The 27073-nt window shown below is 56.4% G+C and overlaps 3 protein-coding genes across 4 annotated transcripts in view; 1 reads left to right on the forward strand and 2 right to left on the reverse strand.

The window, feature by feature from the left end:
* LOC119843027 (zinc finger protein 850-like) overlaps positions 1 to 27073 on the reverse strand; it is a 765636-nt gene that overhangs the window by 581672 nt on the left and 156891 nt on the right. The window lies entirely within an intron of this gene.
* The window catches only part of LOC119842502 (zinc finger protein 251-like), a 503489-nt gene that overhangs the window by 129497 nt on the left and 346919 nt on the right, over positions 1 to 27073 (forward strand). The window lies entirely within an intron of this gene.
* Positions 1 to 27073, reverse strand: part of GABBR1 (gamma-aminobutyric acid type B receptor subunit 1) — a 62411-nt gene that overhangs the window by 17028 nt on the left and 18310 nt on the right. Inside the window, exons 5-15 of one of the 2 annotated variants that reach the window (XM_038370618.2) lie at positions 26610 to 26798; positions 21192 to 21212; positions 18084 to 18244; positions 15243 to 15377; positions 13787 to 13957; positions 13034 to 13135; positions 12248 to 12313; positions 10328 to 10519; positions 9754 to 9996; positions 1389 to 1452; positions 311 to 388 (exon numbers count right to left, since the gene is read on the reverse strand). In XM_038370618.2, the coding sequence (XP_038226546.1) occupies positions 311 to 388; positions 1389 to 1452; positions 9754 to 9996; positions 10328 to 10519; positions 12248 to 12313; positions 13034 to 13135; positions 13787 to 13957; positions 15243 to 15377; positions 18084 to 18244; positions 21192 to 21212; positions 26610 to 26798 (1422 nt within the window). Of the gene's footprint in view, positions 1 to 310; positions 392 to 1388; positions 1453 to 9753; positions 9997 to 10327; positions 10520 to 12247; positions 12314 to 13033; positions 13136 to 13786; positions 13958 to 15242; positions 15378 to 18083; positions 18245 to 21191; positions 21213 to 26609; positions 26799 to 27073 lie in introns of both variants that reach the window. The other variant, XM_043496631.1, reaches the window with a different exon arrangement.

Here is a 27073-nt window from a genome sequence, read left to right on the forward strand (position 1 = left end):
ACAAGAACCCCAGGGCGGCAGTTCCCATAACCCCCAGCGGCAGGAGGTGCTGGATGCCCAGGAACAGGAACCCTAGGGAGGCGGTTCCCACAATCCCTGGTGGTGGGAGGTGCCAGATGCCCAGGAACGGGAACCCCAGGGGGGCAGTTCCCATAACCCCCAGCAGCAGGAGGTGCCAGATGCCAAGGAATGGGAACCCCAGGGGGCAGTTCCCACAACCCCCGGCAGCAGGAGGTGCCAGATGCCAAGGAAGGGAACCCCAGGGGGGCGGTTCCCATAACCCCCAGAAGTGTGGGCAGCCCTGGCTCACCAATCCACTTGTCATTGTTGTACCAGGACAGGTTGTCCTTGGTGCTGTCGTAGTAGCCGATCTTTTTGTAGACCCCACCTGCTGGGAGAGGGGGATGGATCAGACCAGGGGGACGAGCTCCAAGCGCACAAAGCTCCCCCCCCCACCACCCAGTAGCGTAGCTGGGCTGGGGGGGGAGCGAGGCAGGGGCAGCTCCCCCACCCAGCAGAAGTGGCGCCTTTTTAATTCTTTGGCGCCTTTTAAATTTTTACTCACCTGGCAGCGCTCTGGGTCTTCAGCAGCACTTCGGCATTGGGTCCTTCACTCACTCCTGTTTTCGGCGGCATTGCGGGGGTGGTGGTGGGGGGGTGTCCTTCAGTGCCGAAGACCGGAGCGAGTGAAGGCCCCGACGGTGAAGTGCTGCTGAAGACCAAGAAAGCTGCCGGGTGAGGACCGGGGGTGGCACCTTTTTTAATCTCTGCTCCCCCTGTTTTTTCCACCTGGTGACGCCACTGCCCCCACCCCCCTCGAAGCACTGCAGCCTCTGGGGGAGCTGGATGGGAGGAGCACACCTGTGCAGTATGAGCGTGGGGGGCAGGAGGGTGGAGAGCACCAAGTTGTCTGTCATCCTGGAACTAGGGGATGTTGTGTAGTGTTCTGGGGTTGGCATGCCAGGACATGTGGGAGAAAGGCATTGTTGTCTTGGGTGTCCTAGTGTACTGCGGTGTGTGGTATGCTCAGGGATTGTTGTGTGGTGTGGTGTGCTTGGGGGAGTGCTGTTGTGTTGTGCTGGGTGGTTGTGCTGTGCTGCGGGGTGTATGCGGGATCCATGTGTTGCTCTGTGGTGAATCCCTGGGTGGTGTGAGCAGAGGGTTGTTCTGTGGGGTGGGTTTGTTGTGTGTGTGGTGCTGTTTCATGGTGTGGTGTTGTGTTGTGCAGTGTGGAGGGTTGTTGTGCTGTGTGGTGTGTTGGGTGGGGTAGCTATGCTATGTTGTGCAGGGGACTATAGTGTTGTGGTGTTGCACAGTGACAGGGTTGTCGAGCTGTTGTGTAGGGCAGGGGTTGTCGAGCTGTTGCGCAGGGTGGGGTTGTCACTCACCCTGCAGCTGTTCAATGAGGGTCCAGGCCATGCGGGAGCCACTGGCGTCGAATACCACGTGACCCTGGCGGGGGACATACACACAGACCAGCGTCACCAGGCGCTCCTTGCTGGCAGCAGCAGTAGGTTGTCACCTGGTGGGCAGCGCTCACTGACTGGTGACTGCCCTGCTGAGCTGGCAGCAATGTGCAGGGGGTGCTGTGCTGGGGGGCTGGGGAACCTGCGGGCCGGGGAGCAGGGACAGTGGCTTCCTGGCATGGAGCTCAATGCCCACAGAGCCAGGCTGAGCTCTGGGCCTACAGGCTGGGGGAGGGGACTAGGGACTTGCTGGGGATGGGGGGCACTAAAAAGAGTGCAGGGGTTAGGGATAGGGGTTAGGGGTGCAGGGAGTGGGGTCATGGAGTCGGTTAGAGTTATGGGTGCAGGGAGTGACATTAAGGTTGGGGTGCAGGGTTAGGGGTCACAGGGTGTGAATTAGGGGTCACAGGGGTCACTCACCAACACCCCTTCGAAGGCGGAGGAGTTGAGGGCACGGCAGATCCTGTCGGTGATGGGGTAGGTGTTAGAGGTGCAGGATTGGGGTTGGGAGCGCGGGGTTGGGATCAGAGGGTGCAGGGTTGGAGTCAGAGGGCATGGGGGGGTCAATGAGTGACCCCCCCGAGGGTGGAGGAGTTGAGGGCGCGATAGATCTCAGTGATGGGGTGGGCGTTAGGGGTGCAGGATCAGATTCAGGGGATGCAAGGTCAGGGACGCAGGGTCAAGGTCAAGGGCGCAGGGTCAGGGGGTGAGGGGGTCACTCACCGACACCCCCTTGAAGGCAGAGGAGTTGAGGGCACAGTAGATCTCGTCAGTGACAAGGTGGGTGTTAGGGGACGCAGGGTCAGGGACAGCGGGTGCAGAGTCAGGGTCAGAGGGTGCAGGGCAATGTTCCCTCTAATTTTTGACAGGCCGTGTGCGAAAAAAATTTCTTCTGTGCACATTTTTTTGTGTCGGTGTTTAACCGTGTGCATGGGGTTTAGGATCTGTGTGCATACGCACAGCTTAGAGGGAACAGTGGTGTAGAGTCAGGGGGCACAGGGTCAGGCGGGTCAGTCGTCGACACCCCCTTGATGGCAGAGCAGTTGAGGGCATGGTAGATCTCATCAGTGATGGGGCAGGCAATAGGGGGTGCAGGGTCAGGGGGGTGGGGTATGAATTAGGGGGTGCAGGGGTCACTCACCGACACCCCCTCGGAGGCGGAGTTGAGGGTATGATAGATCTCAGTGCTGAGGTGGGCGTTAGGGGTACAGGGTCAGGATCAGGGGATGCAGGGTTGCGGTTGGGGGGCATGGGATTGGGGATGCTGGGTTGTTACCGAGTGTGGGGGAGTCAGGGCCCTGCACCCCCCACTTCCTGCAATTCACTCTGACTCTCAGCCCATTAAAACAAAAGGTTTATTAGATGACAGGAACACAGTCCAAAACAGGGCTTGTAGGTACAGAAAACACGACCCCTCAGTCAACTCCCTCTTGAGGGGTGGGGACCCCAGACCCAAGTTATGGGCCTCCCGCCATCTCCCCAGCCAGCTCCAAACTGAAACACTTTCCTGCTGTCTCCACCAGCCACACCCCTGACCCATCTCCAGCCTTTGTCCAGTTTCCGGGAAGAAGGTGTCACCTGGCCCCAACCCCCTCCTGGGCTCAGGTTATGAAGGCAGCCGCCATTCTTTATATGCTGGCCATCATGTATCATCCCTCAGTGAAGTCACACCCTTATTCCCCATCACCATCGAATATTGATGCAGTACCCCAGGGAAACAGAGGCATGCCCTGTGTTAGCAGAAAACAGTAAACTAGTAAAACTCCCATGCAACATTACCAGGTTAATACTCCCTACTCCGTCACATCTCTCCCCCCTTCAAGACTGAACTGAGCGGGGTCACTCTAACCAGTGACCTGGGGAAGTTCAGGCCCCCCTCTCCAGGACAACACATCAGCTATCACGTTGGCACTCACCTTTACATGGACCACCTCCATATCGTAATCCTGCAGGAGCAGGCTCCATCTCAGGAGCTTGGCATTGACTCCTTTCATCAGGTGTAGCCAGGTCAAAGGAGACTGGTCAGTGTACACAGTGAAGTGTTGCCCAAACAGATATAGCTGTAGTTTCTTAAAGGCCCATACCACAGCAGGCATTCCTTTTCTATGGCCATATAGTTTTGCTCCTGAGGTAACAACTTCTGGTTCAGGTACACGATGGGATGTCTCTCCCCCTTTTCATCCTCCTGCATTAACACTGCACTCAGCCCCGTGTCTGAGGCATCGGTGAACACCATAAAGGCTTGTTAAAGTCTGGGTTTACCAGAACTGGGCCTCTGACCAGAGCCTCCTTCAGTGCACAGAGAGCCATCTGGCACTGCTCAGTCCAGACCACCTTGTCTGGCTTTTCCTTCTTGCATAGCTCAGTGATGGGAATGGCTATGGAGCTAAAGTGTGGCACAAACCTTCGATAATACCCAGACATTCCAATAAAGGCCTGGACCTGCTTTTTTGGTTTGGAGAACGGACCAGTCTCTGATCGCCTCCACTGTTGCCGGTTCTAGCTTTAGGCAGCTGCTCCCCACCTGGTGGCCCAGGTAAGATACTTCGGCCATCCCCACCTTGCACTTCTCAGCTTTTATGGTCAGGCCAGCCTCCTGGAGTCAGTCCAGCACTTGTTTAACCTGGGACACATGGTCCTCCCAGGTCTGGCTAAAGACGCAGATGTCATCAATGTATGCCACAGCAAAACTCTCCATCCCCCTCAGCAGCTGATCCACCAGGCGCAGGAAGGTAGCAGATGCCCCCTTGAATCCGAAAGGCAAGGCCAGGAACTCATAGAGCCCTAGAGGTGTGATAAAGGCAGATTTCAGCCTGGCATCTGCATCCAGCAGCACTTGCCAGTAGCCCTTTGTAAGATCCACAGTGGTAAGGTAGTGAGCTCCTCCCAGCTTGTCTAGGAGCTCATCAGGCCTGGGCATGGGGTAGGCATCAGATACGGTGATGGCATTAAGCTTCCAAGAGTCCACAGAACCGGATCGACCGTCCTTTTTGGGGACCAGCACCACCGGCAAGGCCCAAGGGCTGGCAGATGGCTGGATCACCCCCAAAGCCAGCATGTCACTGACCTCTCTTTCCAGGTCCTGAGCAGTTTTCCCTGCGACTCAGAAGGGGGAGCATCCTATAGAAAGATGCAATCCTGTCTCCACCTGGTGGACAGTCAGATTAGTGAGTCCAGGCTGGTTGAAAAAAAGCTGTTGGTACAAATGCAGCACCCCTCTGATCTCAGCTTGCTGGGCAGGTGTTAGCTGATCAGAGAGGGGAATTGTTTCCAGGGAGGAGCCAGTTCCTGTCTCAGGGAATAGATGCACTAAAGGGTCATCTCCCTGCTCCTCCCAATGCCCACACACGGCCAAGACCATATTCCCCCTGTCATAATATGGCTTCATCATATTAACGTGGTAAACCCGGTGGCGGTGTGCCCGGTTAGACAGTTCCACCACATATTTCAGAGTAGCAGCCGTGTTAGTCTGTATTCGCAAAAAGAAAAGGAGTACTTGTGGCACCTTAGAGACTAACAAATTTATTAGAGCATTAGACTAATAAATTTGTTAGTCACTAAGGTGCCACAAGTACTCCTTTTCTTTTTTCCACCACATAGTTTACCTCATTTAGTTGCTTAACAACTTTGAAAGGGCCTTCCCAGGAGGCTTGTAATTCATTTTTTCTCACGGGGATGAGAACCATCACCTGGTCCCCGGTGGCGTAGGCGCGGGCCCGCGCCGTGCAGTCATACCAGACCTTCTGTTTCCTCTGGGCTCTGTCCAGATTCTCCTTGACCAGGCCCATGAGCTCAGCAAGTCTTCCTCAGAAGGTCAAGATATACACCACCACTGATTCTCCATCGGGAGTGGCTTTCCCCTCCCATTTGTCTCTCATCAGGTCCAGGGGCCCCCTTACCCTCCTTCCATATAACAGTTCAAAAGGCGAAAATCCGGTAGACTCCTAGGGTACTTCCCTGAACGCGAACAGCAGGTGAGGTAAATACTTGTCCCCAGTCCTGTGGGTGCTGGTTCATAAAGGTTTTCATCATCATCTTTAGAGTTCCATTGAACCTCTCCACTAGCCCATTGGACTGGGGGTGATATGCTGAGGCCCAGATGTGCCCGATCCCACATTTCTCCCACAAGCATCGGAGCAGGGCTGACATGAAGTTGGATCTCTGGTCTATCAAGACTTCCTTGGGGAACCCCACTCGGCTGAAAATGGTCAGGAACGCATCTGCCACTGGGTCTGCTTCAATAGACGACAAGGCCACAGCCTTGGGGTAACAGGTAGTGAATTCTACCACCACCAGAATGTATTTCTTCCCCAACTGGGTCGTCTTGCTGAGAAGCCCCACTATGTCCACAGCCACCTTCTGAACAGGCTCCTCTATCATGGGCAAAGGTCTCAAAGCCGCTTTCCCCTTATCCCGGGCCTTCCCCACCCTCTGACAGGGGTCACAGGATCTGCAATGCTGTTGGACAGTATTAAAGACTCCAGGCCAGTAAAAGTTTTGTAGCAGCCTCTGCCTGGTGCATCAGATTCCCTGGTGTCCTGCGAGAGGGATGTCATGGGCCAGGTACAGTAGCTTGCGGTGATACTTCTGGGGGACCACCAGCTGCCTCCAGATTCCCCCACTACTCCACATCCCCTGGGGGAGCCCATTCTCAGTACAGGAATCCCTCTCCCACAAAAACCTCTCCTGGCAGCCTTTCCCGCACTGAGGCCAGCCAGGTCCCTTAGCTTTTGCAAGGAATGATCTTTCTGCAACTCAGCCTGGAATTCAGCAGCTGGGGAAGAGATGGGGCCCTGCTCTCTCTCACTGGCTGGGTCTAAAGCCTCAGCCCCTCTGAACTTTGTCCCTGGACACTCCCTCCTCACCAGGGTAGTGTCCTGCGCCTCCGGTGAGGTACCCTCTCCAATGTCAGGATGTAGTGACCCTTGCTATGGGTCACGACAAGGACGTTCTGGGGATTGCTTGGCCAATCCTCTAGGTCAGCCCTCATCAACACCTCAGTGGGCAAATGATGGTGCACCCCCATGTCCTTGGGGCCCTTCTTGGTCCTCCATTTCAGAAGTACCCTCGCCATGGGCATCTTGAATGGGGTCCCACTCACACCTATCAGGGTCAGGTAGGTATCGGGCACCACCCGATCTGGGGCCACCACCTCGGGCCGGACCAGCGTCACCTCAGTGCCCATGTCCCAGTATCCACTGATCTTCCTGCCATCCAGCTCTAGGGGAACAAGGCACTCACTCCACAGGGACAACCCCGAGCCCACCCTGTAAACTGAGAACCTTGAGTCCGGAGCATCAAGCCCCTCAGAGGAGAGGATCTGGGAAACTCCTCCTCCTGAGCAGTTGGTAAGCTGCCAGCCCCTACTGCCTGGGAAGCCTGCCTCTCCTCCAGCTGCGTCCCTACCCAGTTATCCCTGTGAGGGTTCAATTTGCTCAGTCTGTCCTTAAGCTTGGGGCACTGGGGCTGTATGTGGCCTCTCTGCCCACAGTAATAACAATTCATGTTCGGTTGATCCCCTCGAGCCGGTCGGTTGGTCCTGATACCAGTTGTTCCCCTTGAGAGGGGGGTCTTCACATTCCCCCTTTGTGGGGTCCCGGGGTGACTCTCTCTCTGCACCGTGGTGGGCTTATTCTTTTGGGACTCCTCCGTTCCACCCCTTGACCGGTTGTCCACAAAATCGTTGCCCAGCTGTCCTGTGCTCTGCAGGTCCTCTGGCTTTTTGTCTTCAGGTCGGATGGACAATGTTCATACAGGTGCTCCAATACAACCAGTGTAACCACGTCCTCCTTAGTCTGGGCTCCATCTGCCCACTTGTTGACATAGCCATCCATTCGGAGGATCAGTTCCAGATATATGTCCTCAGGGGTTTTATGCTGACTCTGGAACTTTTTCCGGTATGCCTCAAGAGTCATCCCAAATTTACATAACAGGGCCTTTTTGAACAGTTCATAGTCCCCTGCCTCCACCCTTCCATTTGGCTGTACATCCCTACGGCTTTGAGGTCCTGTAAGGGGGTGAGAAACCGGAGCCTGTCTGCAGGGTCAACTCTGTGCAGCCCACAGGACTTCTCAAAGGCCATCAGGAAGTCATTTATGTCCTCCCCTTCCTTAAACTGGGACAGGATGTGCTTATCAAAGCTCCATGCAGTCCTGGGTCCCCCCCTCACTCACTGCAGCAGGGGGCTCTCTGCTCCTCAGCTTTGCCAACTCCAGTTCATGCTGCCGCTGTTTCTCCCAATTCTCCAGCTCTTTCAGTTTTATCTCTCTCTCCCATTCCAGCTGCCTCAGCTCCAGTTACAGGGAGCTTGGCCGTGAGGATCTCCTGCTGGCCGCGGGGGTCACAGTGCCCACGGGGCTTGCCTGGCTGCTTCTAGCTCCTCCCCTAGCCATAGGTAGGAAGGGCCTCAGAGTGCCCTTAGCAGCAGTCTGACCACTCCCAGCCGGTACAGATACCAGTGCCAGCGCTGCATCTGCCGGGCTGCTTCCCTCAGGAACAGGGATCAGCTCCTCCTAGTGATCCTCCTCCTCCAGCTGGGCAATCAGCTGTGCTTTGATGCCTTTCCCTCTGCGAAGCCCCCTCTCCTTGCACAGCTCTACAAGGTCCCTCTTAAGGAGATGGTTATACATCTCCCCACTGTTCCCAAGTTGTTGTGGACTCACAGGCCTGTGTGTTCTCAGCTCCCCACGGTTTTCCAGAAGAACCCCTACTGTGCCAGCCCTTTTCCAGCTCACCACCTTGCTCCCAAGGTCAAGCCACAGACTCCTATGCCCCTGAAACTGCTCACCGCAGTCCCCGGGGGACCCCATTACTGCAACAGTCCTTCTCGCTGGTCACACACTCCCAGGGATTAAGCGTAGCTCCTCTGCCTCCTGAAACCACTCCTTTCTGAGCCTTCAGCACACCCTGTCCTCATTAATCCCCCTTCATTTTGCTGCTCCTCAGTCACTTACTGCAGGAAGCGCCATCCATGAGATGCAGTACATCTCACGTCTTCCACCAATTGTCACGGAGTGTGGGAGAGTCAGGGCCCTGCACCCCCCACTTCCTGCAGTTCACCATGACTCTCAGTCACCCAGTAAAACAGAGGGTTTATTAGACGACAGGAACACAGTCTAAAACAGAGCTTGTAGGTACAGAAAACAGGACCCCTCAGTCAGGTCCACCTTGGGACAGGGAGCCCAGACCCAGGTTTTGGGCCTCCCCGCATCTCCCCAGCCAGCTCTAAACTGAAACACCTTCCCACTGCCTCCACCAGCCACACCCCTGGCCCCTCCTCCAGCCTTTGTCCAGTTTCCCCCGGTGCAGAAGGTGTCACCTGGCCCCAAATCCCTCCTGGGCTCAGGTTACGAAGGGCAGTCGCCATCGTTCATGCTGCCTGTCAAGTATCATCCCTCAGTGAAGTCACACCCTTATTTCCCATCACCATCTACTATTGGTGCAGTACCCCAGGGAAACGGAGGCACGCCTTGTGTTAGCAGAAGACAATAAACTAATAAAACTCCCATGCAACATGACCAGGTTAATACTGCCTACTCCCTACTCCGTCACAGGGGTTGGGTCAGGGGGCGCAGAGTCGGGGTGCACAGGGCCAGGGGCAGAGGATCAGGGTAAAGAGGTGCGGGGGTCACTCACTGACACCCCCTCAAAAGTGGAGGAGTTGAGGGCACGGTAGATCTCGTTGGTGATGTGGTGGGCATTAGGGGGTGCAGGGTCAGGAGGCCGGGTTGGGGTCGGCAGTGCAGGGTCAGGGGGCGTGGGGTCAGGGTCAGGGGGTGCAGGAGTCACTCACCGACATCCCCTCGAAGGCAGAGGAGTTGAGGGAGCAGTAGATCTCGTTGGTGACAAGGCAGGCGTTTGGGTCGGGGGCGCAGAGTCAGGATCAGAGGTTGTGGGATCAGGGTCAGGGGGGTGCGGGGTCGGGGTCGCAGGGTCAGCGTTGCAGGATCAAGGGCACAGGGGTCACTCACTGACACTCCCTCAAAGGCGGAGGAGTTGAGGGCCCGGTAGACCTCGTCAGTGATGAGGTGGGCATTAGGGGGCGTGGGATGAGCTTTAGGGGGTGTGGGGTCACATGGGCTGAGGGTCGCATGGGGTCAGGGTCAAGAGGCACAGGGGTCACTCACCAACACCCGCTCAAGGGCAGAGGAGTTGAGGGCGCAGGAGATCTTGTTGGTGATGGGGTGGGCATTAGGGGGCGTGGGATGGGTGGTAGGGGGCATGGGCTCGGGATCAGGGGGTCGCAGGGTTGTGGTTGCACAGGGTCAGGGGCGCAGGGGTCACTCACCGACACCCCCTCAAAGGCGGAGGAGTTAAGGGCGCGGTAGATCTCGTCGGTGATGTTCTTGTTGTTGTAGTTGAAGTCCTCCAGTCGCAATCCCTTCTTCACCAGCTCGGCCGAGGTCTTGTTGAGCGCCAGGGCCAGGGCCCAGATGGCATCATAGGCCAGAGGTGCCTCCTGGAAACCCCCCGTCTCCTCCGGGTTCTTGCCCAGCCGCTTCTGCAGCTTCTCAATGAACTCCTGGGAGGTCTGCAGGGCCAAGGGGTGAGGACAGTGAGCCAGAGGAGGGGAAGTGATATGGGGCCCACTGCCCCCTCCCTGTCTCTCTTCATCAGTCACCCCAGGTCTTCCAGTCCCACATTGACCCCCAGTCCCATTGCCCTCCTCCAAGGTCTTCTCTGATCCCCCTCTTCTTCCCGGTCTCTGCTGCCCCTCCACCCCAGCTCCCGTGCCCTCGCGTCCCTCTTGGCCCCCCCACCCCTCTAGTCCCTCGTGCCCAGCAACTGCCCCCTCCCAGGCTTTGTGCCCCTGTCGTCCCCACTCCCAGGCCTCCCAGGTGCCCAGGTCTCCCTGCCCTCACCATGTTGGAGATGCTACGGGTGTTCTCAGGGTTCAGCATGACGATCTCGGTGGTGACATGCCCCTCTACTGCCTCCGCCATCTCTGCCTCTGTGCAGTTAATGGCGGGGTCCTTGATGCGAAACCAATTGTCGGCATACCAGCCGATCAGGAACCAGACGTACCGCTTCCCATACAGCTTCTCCTTGTACACCTGCATGGAGGCAAGTCTGAGAGATGGGCTCCCCGCTCAGACCAGCATGCAGCTCCATCCAGCCACCCAATCATCCCTCCATCCCCTACTTCCCCTCCATCCATCCACCTGTCCCCACACACCCCCTCTCCATCCATCCGTCCCCATGCACCCCCTCTCCATCCATCCATCCCTATGCGCCCCCTCTCCATCCATCCATCCATTCCCATGCGCCCCCTCCATCCATCCATCCGTCCCCATGCGCCCCCTCTCCATTCATCTGTCCTTCCCCATGCGCCCCATCTCCATCCATCCATTTCCATGCGCCCTCTCTCCATCCATCCATCCATCCGTCCCCATGCACCCCCCTCCATCATCCATCCATCCATCCCCATGCGCCCCCCTCCATCCATCCATCCCCATATGCCCCCTCTCCATCCATCTATCCCCGCCCCCCCTCTAATCTAGCTAAGCTCTGTACCTCTATGTTTGGATCCACCTGTCACTTTCCACACATCCCCTCCCCACCCCCCAGGCCTTGTTCACACACACACACACGCTGTCCATCTGTCTCTCTATGGTGGTAGTTATCTGTACAGCCCGCTAGGTGGACAGTTACACCGCTATCAAGGGTCTGAGGCTAGTCTGGCTGTTCCCAGACTCCCGGATGGGGAAGGGAATCATCTCCACTGAGACAGGGCACTTGGAGACCAGTACAACTGGGCCAGGTGAGGGGTTACACAACTGTGACTGACCCAGTATCAAACCACCCATAAGGGACACTATTACACATGGGCACTGACACGCGGCAGAGCAGGCCTGGGTCCCTACAGCAGAGACATGCAGGCCACAGGCTGCGACAGCGGAAGTGGCACAGACAAGATCTCAGACTGGGGGGTGGCACTGGGGGTGTCATAGGAGGCCATGGGGCTCAGCCCCACATCACCAGAGAGCCATGGAGACATTAGGGGGAGCGCCAGAAATGTTTGGGGAGCTGGGTGGGGAGCAAGAGAGAGAGCAGAGACTGATCTGGCTGGCTAGGCTCAGCAATCTCCTGTTGTGTGTGTTGTGTGGTGTATGTTGTGCAGCGTGTGCGTTGTGGGAGGGGGGGCCTGTGCGTTGAGGAGCGTGGGGCGTTGTGGGACGTGTGTGCGCTATGGGGCACATGCATGCTGCGGGGGGTGGGGCATGTGCACACACACTGCAGGGAGTGGGGTGTGCATGCTGCAGGGCACGCACACTTTGCAGGCTATGTACATCTTGTGGGGCATGCGTGTGTTGTAGGGCATGTGTGTGTTGTGGATGTGTGTAGGGATATGGGGTGTCTCCCTGCAGTTATCTGGCACACAATGGGGCAGGAGGGGCAAGGCTGAGTCAGGGGCTGATCCCAGCAGGGCTCTGTGGTGCGGGTGCAGTGTCTCCCCAGGGAAGGGGGACCCCTGACTTGGACCATACTCAGCCCAGCAATTCTGGTGCTGGCCTCTGGGGGACTGGGGGGAACAGGACCCCGGTGTCTGGGACTATGGGAGGTAGCCATCATTGCTCCTCTGCCCCCCAGCTCCTCCCCAGACCTTGGGCATCCCTCCAGGGCTGCCCCCCAGCACTGAGCCTGACTCCCCCATCCCAGCTGCCCCAGCCCCAGTACTAAGTCCAGCCCAGCCCCGCTTCTCCTTTGGCTGCCCCCCTAGCACAGAGCCCGGCCCCCTATCTGGCTGCCCCCCAGCACTTAACCCCGCCCCCAGGTCTCACCTCACAGAAGACCTTGCGTGCTTCGGTCTCGTAGAAGAGCCCCACGATGATGCGGGCGTCCTGGCGCTGTGGGGACGGCCACCAAGGGGGAGGGGGGGAAACTGTCACGACCCACGTGAACCGGGGGTAGACAAGATTACTCCCCTGCTCTACCTCCAGACACCCCAGCACAGACCCCGACCCCATGTACCCCCACAACAACCCACTGCCGCCCACTCCACTCCCCAGCCCCTCACTCACCACTTCACAGGCGGTTGCCCGTTTGCATATGTTTTCATATCTTTGCACGGCTCTGAGCATTCCCCACCCCAATGTGAGGCTGTGACAACCCCCATGGGAGGAGGTTGTGGGAGGATGGAAGGTGTCCCATGGGCCCTGCCAAACCTGGGGGCACCCTGGGTCCCTGACCACTTCCCCCCTCCCTGATCCCCAGATCCCAGGGGAGCCCCATTGTGTGTCTGGGTGCTGTCCCAGGGCAAACCAGCAGCAGATGGACAGATGAATGGACAGAGTGCCCGGCTGGGAGGGGGTGTGGGGAGCACAGGGGGGATGGGGAGCATACTGGGGTGGGGCAGGGTTTCCCACCAGGGAAGATAGGGAGAGCCCCCCACCTGCCCGGCCCAGCCCCAGGCACCGGCCAGCCATCGGCTCATCTTCCCCATTCTCTGAGCTTCCCCGCCACTCCAGATGCCAGGCCCCTGCCATCTTACCCTTGGGTACCCCGCTCCAACCCTAGGCCCCTCCTCCCACAGATCCCCCCCAAGCCCCAGCTCGGGGGTCTCTCACCTTGAGGCTGCGGACGGGTGCGGCAGGGTCAGAGAAGAAGCTCTGGCGGAAGGTGATCTCAATGCCAGCCTCCTTCACCCGCTGGTCCAGGTCATCTAGGGTCTAGGAGGGGAGGGGGCATGGAGAAAGAGCAGAGAGGGTCAGGGAAAGCTGGGGAGCTAGCGGGAGGGGGCATAAGAGGGAGAGCAGGAAGCTCTGGGGCATGGTGGGAACAGGGAGTTGGGGTCGGAAAGGAGCCGGGGGCACTGGGAGGGTACTGGGGGGGATGAGGGGCACTGGGCAGGGGGCACTGTGGGATCCAGGGTGGCTGTAGGAGTCAGAAGCACAGGGCACGGGAGTCTGGGGTGGTTGCGAGGTCAGGGGCGCTGTGTGGGTCACGGTGTTGTGGGGATTGGGGGTCTGGGTCACTGTGGGAATCAGGAGGTGCTAGACTGTGGGCCCAGGGTGGCTGCAGGAGTCAGGGGTCCTAGGCCCCCAGGGGATCAGGGAGGATGTGGTGGGGTGGGGACCAGGATCTGGGAGTCGGGGTCCGGTGCTTCATGGGGGTCAGGGAGGATGTTGGGGGCAGACTCCTGCGGCGATCAGTGGTCCAGGGCACCATGAGGGTCAGGGAGGATGTGGGGGCAGATCCCTGTGAGGGTCAGGGGTCCGGGGTGCCATGGGGGTCTGGGAGGATGTGGGAGGCAGATCCCTGTGGGGGTCAGGGGCCCGGGGCTCCGTGGGGATCAGGGGGCCGGGGTGCCGCAGCCATACCGAGGTGAAGACCTCCGTGGTCTGCTGGATGGTAGCAATCTTGGTCCAGCCCCACTTCTTGAAGAGCTGGACGCGCGTGGGGTTGTGCAGCGTGGCCGACGGGTGGGTGCGGAAGAAGGTGGGGAAACGCTGGCGATTGGAGAGCGCTGGGGAGCTGGAGCCATATGACAGCTATGGGGGTGGGGGGGAGAGCTGGCTCAGGGCGGGCACCCCAGAACATGCTCCCACAACACCCCAATGCCCAGCCCTCCCACCCCAACACCCCCCTAACCCACGCACCAACAATACCCTGACACCCAGCCCCCCCCACACAATATCCCAACATCCAGCCCCTCACCCCAACAGACCCCTAAAACACCCACTCCAACACAATACCCCGACACCCAGTCCTCCACGCTAACACACTCACCACAACACACACACACAATATCCCAACACGTAGCCCCCCATCCAAACACTCCCCCGAAACCCACACCATACCCCGACACTTATCCCCCACAAAATACAATACATACAACATCTCCCACCGCAACACACACAACATCCCAAGACACGACTTCCTGTGACCAAGTGGGAATATTTCATAATGTTTTGCATGAATACAGTGTGTGCCTCAGTTTCCCCCATATGCTGCACAATTGACTAGGTGGGAGGAAAATTTGTTTACTCTTTACAGAGATCCAGGGATGACTGACACCTGGCTGCCCCATGCCCTGAAGAGTCACAGAAGACATTTGCCTGGACATTCGGTACCTAGCGACTACCAACCATGGATGACCCTCTGCAGGAAGCCAACCAGGAGTGACCAGCTGGAGAACAAAGGGCTGGGGGACAATGTTTGCCCGGGAACAAGCACAAAGGACAGAGGATGGGCCCAGTGGGGTTGCGGGAAGCGGGAGAAGTTTCTGGACAGGGCCAAAGAAGGGGTTGGAGGAGAGCTCTAGGCTCTGAACTGACCCAGATGGACCGTGCTGTTCTCTGTGCTACCCAAAGACTTGGCATGCTATGTTCCAGACGTCTAACAAGCCTCCTGCTTTCACAATGCTGGCGGGGAGGCACTGCAGCTTAAGGACACCTGAGGTGCATAGCTCCCTTTGAGGGGAAGGAGTATCCCTATGTTGGGGAGCCAATCCAGGTGGACTCGCCGTAGGGAGCTCATGGTGCAAGGCAGAGGTGCTCCTGGCTCTGAGGTTCGGTGCCAGGAGGCGCTGAAGCCAAGGGGCACACCCAGGGGAGAGAGAATGACCCTAAGGGGGCTGCCACACTGAAGGGGTCCTCCCAGGGGCTATTCCAGAGCTGTGTGAGATCCATGAAACTTCCCCACACACACACCAACCCTCACACAACCACCACACTCACACATACGAATCCTTACAACCCTTCCCCACCACGTAACCTCCCCTCGCCCCTCCACACCCCAGAGATGCACCCACACCAATCCCCTGGCCCCTCTCACCACAATGAGGTTCCACATGCGGGCAGCCTCGGCCACCAGAGTGGAGACGCTGCTGCAGCCAGGCATAAGGATGATCTTGATGGGGTCATTGTAGAGCAGTTCGTACAGGTACTTGGTGGCCTGGCCTGGGTCGCACTGTGGGGCACAGACCCACCATCACACTCATGGTATGCCCCACCCCAGCTCTAACTCCATACCCCACCACGCCGCTCCCACAGCCAGGATAGAACCCAGAAGTCCTGACTCCCATCTCACCCAGCTCTATGCCAAGAGTCCTGACTCCCAGACTCCCCACTAGACCCCATTTCCCTCCCACAGCCAGATATACAACCCAGGAATCCTTCCCTACTCTAATCCACTACACTCCACTCCCTCCCGCACCAGACCTGGGGATAGAACCCAGGAGTCCTGAATCCAAGCCCCCCTGCTCTAACCACTAGACCCCACAGCCCTCCCAGAGCCAGGGATGGAACCCAGGAGTCCTGGCTCTCTGCCCCCCCCCCCAAAACTCCTCTCTGGACGTCATAGCCCATCCTCCCTATCCTGGCTGGACACCAGGAGGGGCCCATGAATTATTCAGGGCATGGCAGCTGTGAGAGAGAACATCAGTTTCCATGACAACCCCATCAGCAGGAGAAGCAGCTTGTGCTGCCATGGCAACCTGTCAGCCACAGGGAGCAGGGGACATGGAGCGGGGACAGTTGGGGAGCTAAGGAGGAGCAGAGAGAGACAGAGAGGTAGGGACACAAAGGCAGGGGAGATACTGAGACATGGGGACAGGCAGAGAGATCAGAGAGAGAAGGAGGTTGGGATAGATAGATAGATAGATAGATAGATAGATAGATAGATAGATAGATAGATATAGGGAATAAAGCTGTCAGGGGACATCAGGTCTCGCTCTCAATACTGTGCATTTTGAGAAGGGAAGTTTTAGTTTCTTGGGAATTTTTTTTCCAAATGTCATTGAAATATTTGCTCCCCAGGGAACAAAAAGGGGGGAGAGGAAAGCAGCTCACCCACACCCTACCGAGATCCCACCTTTCTGAGCAGAGAATAGCAACAACCACCCCCTCCCACAGGAATATTCTGCAGACTTTCCCACTCCAGCCAATTCCTTGGGTACACTTTAGACAGCTCTCCTGGTGACAGACACAAAGAGGAAGCATGGCTGGGGAGCGTGAGGGGGCAGAGTGGGAGTCCTGGCTCCCATCCTCCCCGTTATAACCCACCAGACCCCACTCCCCTCCCAGAGTCAGGGATAGAACCCAGGAGTCCTGGCTCCCATCCTCCCTGCTCTAACCCACTAGACACCACTCCCCTCCCAGAGGCAGGGACAGAACCCAGGAGTCCTGGCTCCCAGCCCCCTCCCCACTTCTAACCCACCAGATCCCACTCCCCTCTCCAAGCCAGGGATAGAACCCAGGTGTCCTGACTCCCAGCCCTCCTCTACCCCTCTAGACCCCACTCCCGTCCTAAAGGCAGCGAGTTCTTGGTGAAGAAGGGACTGGAAGAGAGTAGGTGGGTGTGAGGGATGGAGTGAGCAGGGATGAGTGTGCCAGGGCAGAGTGACTCCAAGTGCCCCTGAGAACCAGGGAGTGGGCGTGCGAGAGAAGGGCTGAGCACCGAGTGCACAAAAAGCCGGTGAGTTTGCAACCAGGCCAGGTGTACATGGAGTGGAGTGAGTGTGAACACACGAGGAACAGAGCCAGCAAGGGCAGACCTGTGTGAGAGACATACAGCACAGGGGAGTGTGAGGGGGCAGGGTGAGTGTGGGAGGGGCAGCACAGGGGAATGTGGGAGGGACAGGGGAAGCGGGGGGGGGGGCAGCAAAGGGAGTGTGTGAATGGGCAGGGTGAATGTGCCAAAGGCAGCACAGGGAGTGTGAGAGGAGCAGGGCAAGTGTGCAAGGGGCAGCACAGGGAAGTGTGAGGGGGCAGGATGAGTGTGCAAGAGACACAGCACAGGGGGGCATGCATCTTTCAGTGTCTCCCCTCCAGCCATTTGCCTCCCCAGCACAGCCCCCCCCACTTCTGGAATGCCACCTCCTCCTCCCATTGCCCCTCCCCGGTGCCCCTCAGGCCCACCTCCCCCTGATGGTGCCACCTGAGCCCTGCTCACCTTGCTGTTGGTACCCCCCGTCTGGTTCTGTACCCCTGGTATCCCATGTGCCCAGCCCAGTACCCCTGAGCTCAGCTTGATGTTGGTGCCCCCCATGCCCAGCCCCGTGCCCAACCCCATTGGTGTCCCCCTTGTTCCCCAGGTCCCTGTGCTGTCAGTACCCCCCATGACTAGCCCTGCACTCCCTGTCGATGCCCCCCATTTGGTGCTCTGTGTGCCCAGCCCTGTTGGTGCCCCCTTGCTCCCTGTGCTGTTGGTGCTCCCCATGCCCAGCCCCCCGTGTCATCTGTGCTCCCCAGCCCCACGCCCCCTATACTCAGCCCTGCACCTCCTGTGTACAGTCCTGCACCCCCCATACCCAGCCCCATGCCCCCACCAGTGCCCAATCCCCAAACCCATCCCTGTGGCCCCCACTGGTGCCCCCATGCCCAGCTCCCTGCCCCCCACCAGTGCCCCCATGCCAAGCCCCTCACCCTTCATGCCCAGCCCCATGCCTCCTGCTGGTGCCCCCCGTGCCCAGCTCCTTGACCCCCACTGGTGCCGAGCCCCGCGCCCCCCGCAGGGGCGCCCCGTGCCCAGCCGCACCCCCCATGCCCAGTCCTGCGCCCAGCCCCGTGCCTCCCGCCGGTGCCCTCCGTGCCCAGCCCCTCGCCCCCACTGTTGTCGACCCCCGTCGGCTCCCCCCGTGCCCAGCCCTGCGGCCCCCACGGGCGCCCCCCGCACCTTGCTGTCGTGGTGGATGAGGCGCAGCTCGTGGTCCGGCAGGATGTCCCGGCGGCGGTTCACGTCCTCCAGCGCCATGCGCACGGCGGGCAGACAGGCCTGGCCCCCCGGCCAGCCGCCGCTCATGGGGAAGAGCGCCCCGATGTGCACCGCCCGCCTGCCTGCGGCCAGCGGCCAGCCCGTCAGCAGCAGCAGCGGCAGCAGCGCGGCGGGGCGCATGGCCGGGCCGGGCCGGGCCGCTCAGGGCTGGGGCGCGCGGGGGGCGGCGGCGGCGGCCCGGGGCCCGGCCATGGCGCGCGGCTCTGCGGCGGCTGGGGGACCGGCCGGGAGGGACGCGGCGCGGGGGCGGGGGGATGCGGTGATGCAGCGAGGGGGAGGGATGCAGGGAGGGGAGGGCAGTGGGAGGAGCGAGGAAGGGAAGGGGGACGGATGGAGGGATGCAGGGCCACGGAGGGGTGGGGGAGGATGGAGGGATGCAGGGAGGGGCGGAGGGGGAGGGGGAGGATGGAAGTATGGAGGGGAGGAGGGAGAGGATTCAGGGATACAGGTGTGGGAGGGGGAAGGATGGAGAGGTGGGGGAGGAGCAAAGGGAGGGAAGGGGAGGGATGCAAGGATGGAAAGGGGAGGGAGAAGATTGAGGGAGGGAAGGGGAAGGATGAGCGTGGGCAGGGGAGGAGCGAGGGGAGGGAAGGATGGAAGAATACGGGGATGGGATGGGGAGGGGAAGAGGGATGGAGGGGAGAAGGGATGGAGAAAGGAGAGGGGAGGGAGAGGATGGAGGGAGGGAGCTGGAAGAATGAGAGTGGGGGAAGGGAGGGGAGGGAAGGATGGAGGGATGCAGGGATGGGAGGGGAGGAGGAAGGATGAGAGTAGAGAGGAGAGGGACAGAGAGGGGAAGCACTGGGAGGGGGAAGATGCAGAGGTGGGAAGGGAGGGTAGAGGGAAGAGAAGGATGGAGGGGAGGAGCAAGGGAGGGGAGAGACTGAAGGATGGTAGGATGGGGGTGTGGTGAAAAGCAACGGGGGAGTGGGGCAGGGGGGTTGGTGGGGGAGGGTGTGTTGTGGAGGAAGCAGTTGGTGGGGGGTTGTGGGGGAGGGGCAGGGAGGGGGTTGAGTGGGGAAGAGGGCTGTCAGGGAGGAGCAGGGCAGAGGTTCCTTCCCACCATCCCCTGGCATTTGGCTGCATTCACACCCAGTGGGGCCACAGACCAGGGCAGGGATCCCCGCAGGGAGTGGGGGAGGGACATTTGGGGACACCCCCCCCAATCAACACGCTCTAAGAACAGCACCCTCCCCCCTCCCACTCTTAGCCCAGGTAACAACCCACGGCTGCGCTCGGATGGACACCAGCAGGGGATGCTTGGAGGGAAGCAGAACTTGGGGTGCGGCATACCCCAAAGACACATGACAGGAGCTCCCTGGGTGTGGAGGAGGGCATCTCCCCTGGGGAGCAGGTGAGGGGCAGGGGGTATGCACATGGCAGAGTGCTGGGCTCTACCCATCTCCTAGGGATGTAGGGGCCATGGTTGCTTGGAGCAGCAGGGGGCGCTCTTCACCCAGGCCTCACCCACCCCACTTCCTGCAGCCTCAGCTGGACCAGAGAACAGGTGGGTGGCTAGATAGAGGGAGGGCTAGCTAGCTAGAGATATGGATGGAGGGAGAGAGCAAGATGGATGGGAGGGTGGATGGGTGCTAGAAAAATGGATGGAGAGAGATGGCTAGATGGATGCGAGGGATGGATAAAGAAATATGGATGGATGGAAACAGGAGAATGAATGGGTGAATAGGTAGAGGGATGAACAGCTAGGGAAATGGATGGGTCAAAAGAGACTGGAAGGCCGGGTGGATGGAGGGATGAGCAGGTGGCTAGAGAGACAAGGGGATGGACCGACAGGTGGACAGATAAATTGACAGATGGATAGACAGCAAGAAACAGAGTGAGGGATGGATGGATGGATGGATGGATGGGATGGAGGGACATAGTTGGGCAACAGGATGCACAGATAACAGGGATACACAGATAGCTGAGAAAATGAATAAGGAAATAGATAGGTAGATAGATAGATAGGAATGCAGCCTTTGCCCAGCTCCACCTGCCTTCACTCAGGCAGCAATGTGTGTGTGTGTGGGGGGGGGAGGTGCCAGGCCCTTCGCCAGCCTGCCCCATATGTGGACGTCTGCCACACACAAAAGGGACTGAAGTTAACTGTAGCCAGGTCCCTTGGCAAAGATTGGCCCCATGGTTTCTATCTCCCAGTTCCTGGACTCCACTGCCCATCCCCAGAGGGCTTGTGCAAGTCACGACATGCAGGGTCTGCTGGAGAACCTCCCCCACCCCAAGGGGCATTTGGAGTGACCTCAAATGAACATACTGAGGTTGGGGCCCTGTCATGCCAGGTGCAGCCCAGACAAGCAGTGACTGAGATCAGGGTCTTGTTGTGCTCGGCAATGCACTTGGAGTCATTCCCTGCCCTGTAGAGCCCATTTACAGATGGGGAAACTGAAGTACCAGCAGGGGAAGTCACTTTCTCTCATGTGGGGCCTGTAGCAGGGCTGCAAATGGAACCCAAGTGTCCTGAACCCCAGCCCGGTGGCTGATACCCTCGAGCTGGCTGCCAGATTCCGGGACAGAAGCATTTGGCTGGAGGTTTCAGGCGAGGCTCAGCATCGCCCTGATGGGTCGACTGGCCGCGCTGTTGAGACAGGGTGGGGGAAGGGAACGTGGGGCTCATTCTCCCCCAACCAGCAGCGTGATACTGCCTACAGGATGGCCCCAGAAGTCCCCCCCCATGGCCGCACAACGAGCGTGTAAGGGGAGAGAGCGCAGGGGAAGGAGCCAGTTGGCTCTGGAATCTGAGGGGGTCACCAATCTCTCTGGGGCGCTGGGAAGTGGGGGGCCCAGCCCCTGGTTCTGCAGCTAGCTGAGGGAACCAAGGAATGTAAATGCCCTGGAGTGACCAGTGCCAGGCTCAGTGCCTCGGGGTGCCTGGCATGGGCAGCAGGGGAGCTGCCCACAGGCCCAAGTGCACAGCTGAGAATGGGCAGAGCTCAGCACCTGCCCCGGGGGGTTGGGGAGACGGAGGAAGGGGACCTGCCAAGATCCACTCACCTGTGGAGATGGGGCGTCGCACTGTGGAGGGAAGGAGAGAGGGGCTGAGACTGATGGGAGGGGGAGATGCCACAGGCACCCGCCCCCACCCCAGAGATGGCCCAGACGACCCAGCCCCGCCGATAGCCCTGCCCCAAGACACCGCCCATGGACTCTGGCCACCCCATAGACCCTGTCCCACACACCCTTCCACCCAGAAACACCCCCACACACGGACCCTGGCCCACTCCATGGACCCTGCCCTACATACTCCTCACCCCAGAGACCTACACACACAGAGCCTGCCCCACACATCCCTCTTCCCAGAAACCCTCACACATGGACCCTGCCCCACACACACCTCACCCCAGAGACCACCACATACAGATTCTGACCCACTCCATGGACCCTGCCCCACACACCCCTCACCCCAGAGACCCCCACACACAGACCCTGGCCCACCCCACAGACTCTGCCCCACACACCTCACTCCCCAGAGACCCCCACACATGGACCCTGACCCACCCCACAGACCCTTCCCACCCACAGCTCTCCCCAGAGACCCACACACACAGACCCTGGCCCACCTCATGGACCCTGCCCCATACACCCCTTATCCCAGAGACCCCCACACACACAGACCCTGACCCACCCCACAGATCCTGCCCCATATGCCCCTCTCCCCAGAGACCCCCACACATAGACCTGGCCCACTCCATTGACTCTGCCCAATGCACTTCTGTCCCCACAGACCCACATACATGGCTGCTGACCCACCCCACAGATCCTGCCCCCAGGGCCAATCAGAGGGGGGCGAGGAGGGCCAATTGGCCTGGGCCTCAAGCTCAAAGAGGGCCTCAAATGTAGACACTTGTTAACTTTTTGGCATTTGATAAGTTTCGCAACTTATTTTTATGCGCATCCCTATTGGACCAAAATGTGACACACTCTCTCAGCTTAGAGCTGCAAATTTAAGCAAATAAGAGATGTGATTTGGTAAAAGACATAATTTTTTTGTTAACTGATATAGATTTTGTCATATTAAAGAGTTTAAAATGTTCATAAATATTAATAAAAATATATTGATTCTGATAGCACACGATTAGACCGTGATGAACATGTCCTTTCAGATCAGCTGATTATATAAACAAACCACTACTAGTGGCTGGTGCTGGATCAAGTGTGTGTTGAAAGGTGGAGAATTGTTACATTTTAGTGTCTTTATAGTTTTACGTCTATTTGACTAAGGAATTATTTATGTGTGAGAATTCCTCATTATTATATACATATAGTAGCTAAAAGAGGTGACTGGTTGGTTGGTTGATTGATTGGTTGGTTGGTTGGTTGAGCGCTAGCTCAGTAGCTTGGCCATCATCATAGGCTTTCGTAGTCTATAGGCCCAGATTCAAGGTGAAAATTTGTGAGGACAATCTTGTACAGTGAGTTTTGTGAGGGTACACATTTTAAATTTTTGTACAATATCCTTCTGTCTGTATCCATTTCTTTGTGTTTACTATATACGTCATCCCTTTGTCTTCAGCTCAGCCTGTTATATTATACCTTGCGTGCTTAAGTTTTGATTCAGTGATAAGGATAATAACCTGTCTGACTGTTTCATTTTGTGTTCTTAATTAGTATTCCTTCATTTTAAGTCTTTTCAGCATTTGTGTACCATTCAGCATTTATGTACATGTTTATAGTAGAAGATTTCAAGTGTAGATAAGCTACTTATTTACAGCAGAATATTTCAAGTATGGATAGGCTACATATTGACCAGATAAATCACTATGAAGAGGAGATTTGAAAGTGGTGCAAGCAAGAGACGGTGAAAACAACTGAGTGACACAGCAGCTAAGAGCTCAAAGCCAATAACTTCATTTCTCAAACTACTGGAAAACACACCTTACCCAACAAACAATGCTACAGATAATGAAAACTCTGCAACTGCAACAGGTGTTATTTCAATGCCAATACCTGAACATGAAGACAGTAGTCAAGAAGGAGATGTGCCAACAGTAACAGATGCAGCAGAATCATAGAATCATAGAATATCAGGGTTGGAAGGGACCCCAGAAGGTCATCTAGTCCAACCCCCTGCTCAAAGCAGGACCAAGTCCCAGTTAAATCATCCTAGCCAGGGCTTTGTCAAGCCTGACCTTAAAAACCTCTAAGGAAGGAGATTCTACCACCTCCCTAGGTAACGCATTCCAGTGTTTCACCACCCTCTTAGTGAAAAAGTTTTTCCTAATATCCAATCTAAACCTCCCCCATTGCAACTTGAGACCATTACTCCTCGTTCTGTCATCTGCTACCATTGAGAACAGTCTAGAGCCATCCTCTTTGAAACCCCCTTTCAGGTAGTTGAAAGCAGCTATCAAATCCCCCCTCATTCTTCTCTTATGCAGACTAAAGACTAAAGACTTCTGCATACACAGAAGATCCTGTGTATGATCAAGAAATTCCACAGCAACAGGAGTTCATTCATGAGTACTACAGATTTGACTATGACTGACGTTGGAATTATTGACAAGAGCAATGCTGCCCAAATGCAATCTTTTCTTCAAATTAGTTGTTTTGAAATTCCAAGTAACATTCCACAAGATGCTGATAATCATGCTTTCCCTACTTGTCTTCTGACAAAAACTTTTCCAAATGGTAAGACCTGCACAAGAGACTAGTTATCCTGGAGTACGGAAAAACAATTTCTGTACTGTGCACTCAGCTTCATTTTGAACAAAAGTGCTGCAAATGCATTAGTTCTCTCTGATCAATCATGATGGAGCACCAGCAGAGGTTGGAGGAAGTTGAAAGGCCGAATACCATCACATGAGAGTTCAACGTCACACAAAGAAAACTATGTTGCATGGAAATCAGCCAGCAGGGTGATCAGCTGAAAGTTCAGTTGAGAATTTACTCTTGACTGAACTCTCTACAGAAACTAATAACTGGAAAAAACTTCTTGAGTGCATCCTGAATGTCATCCTTTTTCTTTCTGAGCAGGGATTGGCTTTCTTTGGTTCCAGTCAAGGTATTGGTGATCATGCAAATGGAAACTTTCCAGGCATAGCTGAGCTCCTCAGCAAATATGACCCACTTTTATCAGAGCATGTTAAACGTGTTCAAGAATTGCAAGAGAGTCAAAAGCGCATGCAAGTCCATTATCTCTCCACACGCATACAAAATGAGTTTATTGAGCTATGTGGGTCATTCGTACAAACAACAATTCTTGATGATATTCAAAATGCCAAGTATTTTCAATCATTGTTGATGCCACTCCAGATTGTTCTCACAAGGAACAGATGACTATGGTTATTCGATATATTAAGATTGTAGACAGCTCAAAATTTTCAATTGAAGAAAGGTTTATTTTGTTTGATAATATCACGAGAAAAACTGGAAAAGAAATTGCTGCTTGAGTACTAGCAATTCTAGAAGGTTTTAAGTTAGATTTTCAAGTCTGCATTGGTCAAGCCTATGACAATGGATCTAAGTACAAAATACAAAGTACAAAGGTGTACAAGCAGTTCTGCTTGAGCATACTTCAAACTGTATTTTCTCCAGCTGTGGAAACCACACACTAAACCTTGTAGGTGTTGACTGTGTTGAATCATGCAAGGAGGCAATTACTTACTTTGGAACTGTTCAGCAAATGTACAATCTCTTCAGTAGCAGTCCACAAAGGTGGGAAATTCTGAAGCAATATCTTCCTGTTTCACTGCATGGGATGTCCAAAACTAGATGGTCTGCAAGGATTGATGGCATTCAACCAGTTGCGCAGCATTTGAATTCAGGGAGAAAGGCTTTAAATGAGCTTGAATCTCTCAATCTCACTGAACAAGCTCAAACTGAACTTCAGTCTATTCAGAAGCACATGTCCAAATTTGAATGCATTCTGGTGTCATCTTTGTGGAGGAAGCTACTTACAATAATCCACCAAACTAATCTGGTAAATGAAGCACGCAATGCTGCACTTGATGTTGAGAGCGATAACATTATCAATGACATTCAACAGATTTGTGAACAATGGGATGAGATCTTGACTGAGTCCAGATTAGTAACACAGAATATTGGCATTTCATATGAGTTCTTCACCGATTGCAATTTACCTACTGAATCTGATGCCGAGCAGCATTATAGGGTCAATTATAGGGTCTCCTTTGTCATCATTGACTCTATTCAATGAGGTCTTACACGTTGATTTGAGTCACTGCGACTAATTTGTACCTTTTGGGGTTTCTTTGGCAGTTCAACAGATTGAGTAATGAAGATCTACTTTCTGCAGCTGAACAATTTCAGCAAGAGTACAACAAAGAAATCTCAAAAGATCTCAGTGACGAGGTCATCTTCCTCAGATGAGTATATTCCATGAACTTTAAATTGGATTGCAAGCCAAAGGAATTGCTTCAAGAAATATTCAAACCTGGAGTTTCTGGGGTGTTTCCTAATATCACAGTTGCATTGTGTATTTTTGTCAGTTTGCCTGCATCATGGCTTCAGGTGAACTCACCTTCCACATGTTGAAGCAGGTAAAGAACTACCACTGTTCAACTATGGGACAAGAGCATTTCAATGGGCTCGCCATGCTTAATATCAACTGTGACATTACATGAAAGCTAGATTTTTCCACAGTAATTAGTGCATTTTCACAGACAAAGGCTAGAAAAACATTTGTTAAATAAAAAAATGTTCAAAAATTATGTCTCATTCTTTTTTTGGTGCCTTATTTTGTTTTCGGGTATCATCATTTTTTATTTTTATTATGGCTAGGGGCCTCAAAAGCTGGAAGTGGCCCGGGCCTCTCTGGACCTCTGAGAGGGCCTGCCTGCCCAAAACACTCCTCTCCCCACAGACCCCCACACATAGACTCTGGGCTGCCAAATGGACCCTGCCCTACATACCTCTCTCCCCAGAGACCCCTCCCCCACATAGACCCTGCCCTAGAGACATCTCCTATAGATACCGGCCCACCCCACGAACCCTGGCCCACACACCCTCACCCCAGAGACCCCCACGCACAGACCCTGGCCCACACCACAGACCCTGCCCCACACACCCCTCTCCTCAGAGACCCTCACACATGGACCCTGCCCCACCCCATTGACCCTGCCCTCCATGTCCCTCACCCCAGAGACCCCACACACACATAGACCCTGCCCCAGAGATATCTCCCATAGACACTGGTCCACCCCACAGACCCTGGCCCACACACTCCTCTCTCCAGAGACCCTCACATGGACCCTGCCCCACACACCCCTCTTTCCAGAGGCCCCACACACAGACCCTGGCCCACCCCTTGGATCCTGCCCCACACACCCCTCATCCCAGAGACCCACATACATGGACCCTGCCCCCTCCCCAGCCATGGACCCTGCCCCACTCACCCCAGACATGCCCCTAAGGGGCCCCCTCCGCTCACCTCCCCCCTGTGCCCTGACTCACATTCGCAGATAGGTTTGGGGAAGCTCCAGCGCCCCACCTTGGTGCAGTTGCTGCGGGCGCTACCCACCAGGCGGAAGCCGGGGTTGCAGTGATACTCCACCCAGGTGCCCTCCACGGGCACCCGCTCCATGCCGCGTGGCACCGCCTGCCCGTTCTCCAGGCTCAGGTGTATCTTGGGACAGGTCCGCACTGTCGGGGTGGAGGATGGTCAGAGCCAGAGCCCCACCCCCTAAGACATCCCATCCTCGGCCTGGGTTGGAGCCAGTGCCTCCAAGAAGGGAAAGGCCCCAGGCCCCATTCCCCACCCCCTGAGCTAGGCTGTCCCTACTCTGGGGACGGATGGGAGCTGGTGACCCCTAGAGGGGAAAGACCCCGTTCACCATTCCCTGCTCCCCAGAGCCAGCCAGTCCCTGCCTTGGGGCCAGATGGGAGCCGGCACCCACTAGAGGGGAAAGGCCTTGTGC

This window comes from Dermochelys coriacea, chromosome 14 (assembly GCF_009764565.3).
Source record: "Dermochelys coriacea isolate rDerCor1 chromosome 14, rDerCor1.pri.v4, whole genome shotgun sequence".
Classification (NCBI taxonomy): Eukaryota; Metazoa; Chordata; order Testudines; family Dermochelyidae; genus Dermochelys; species Dermochelys coriacea.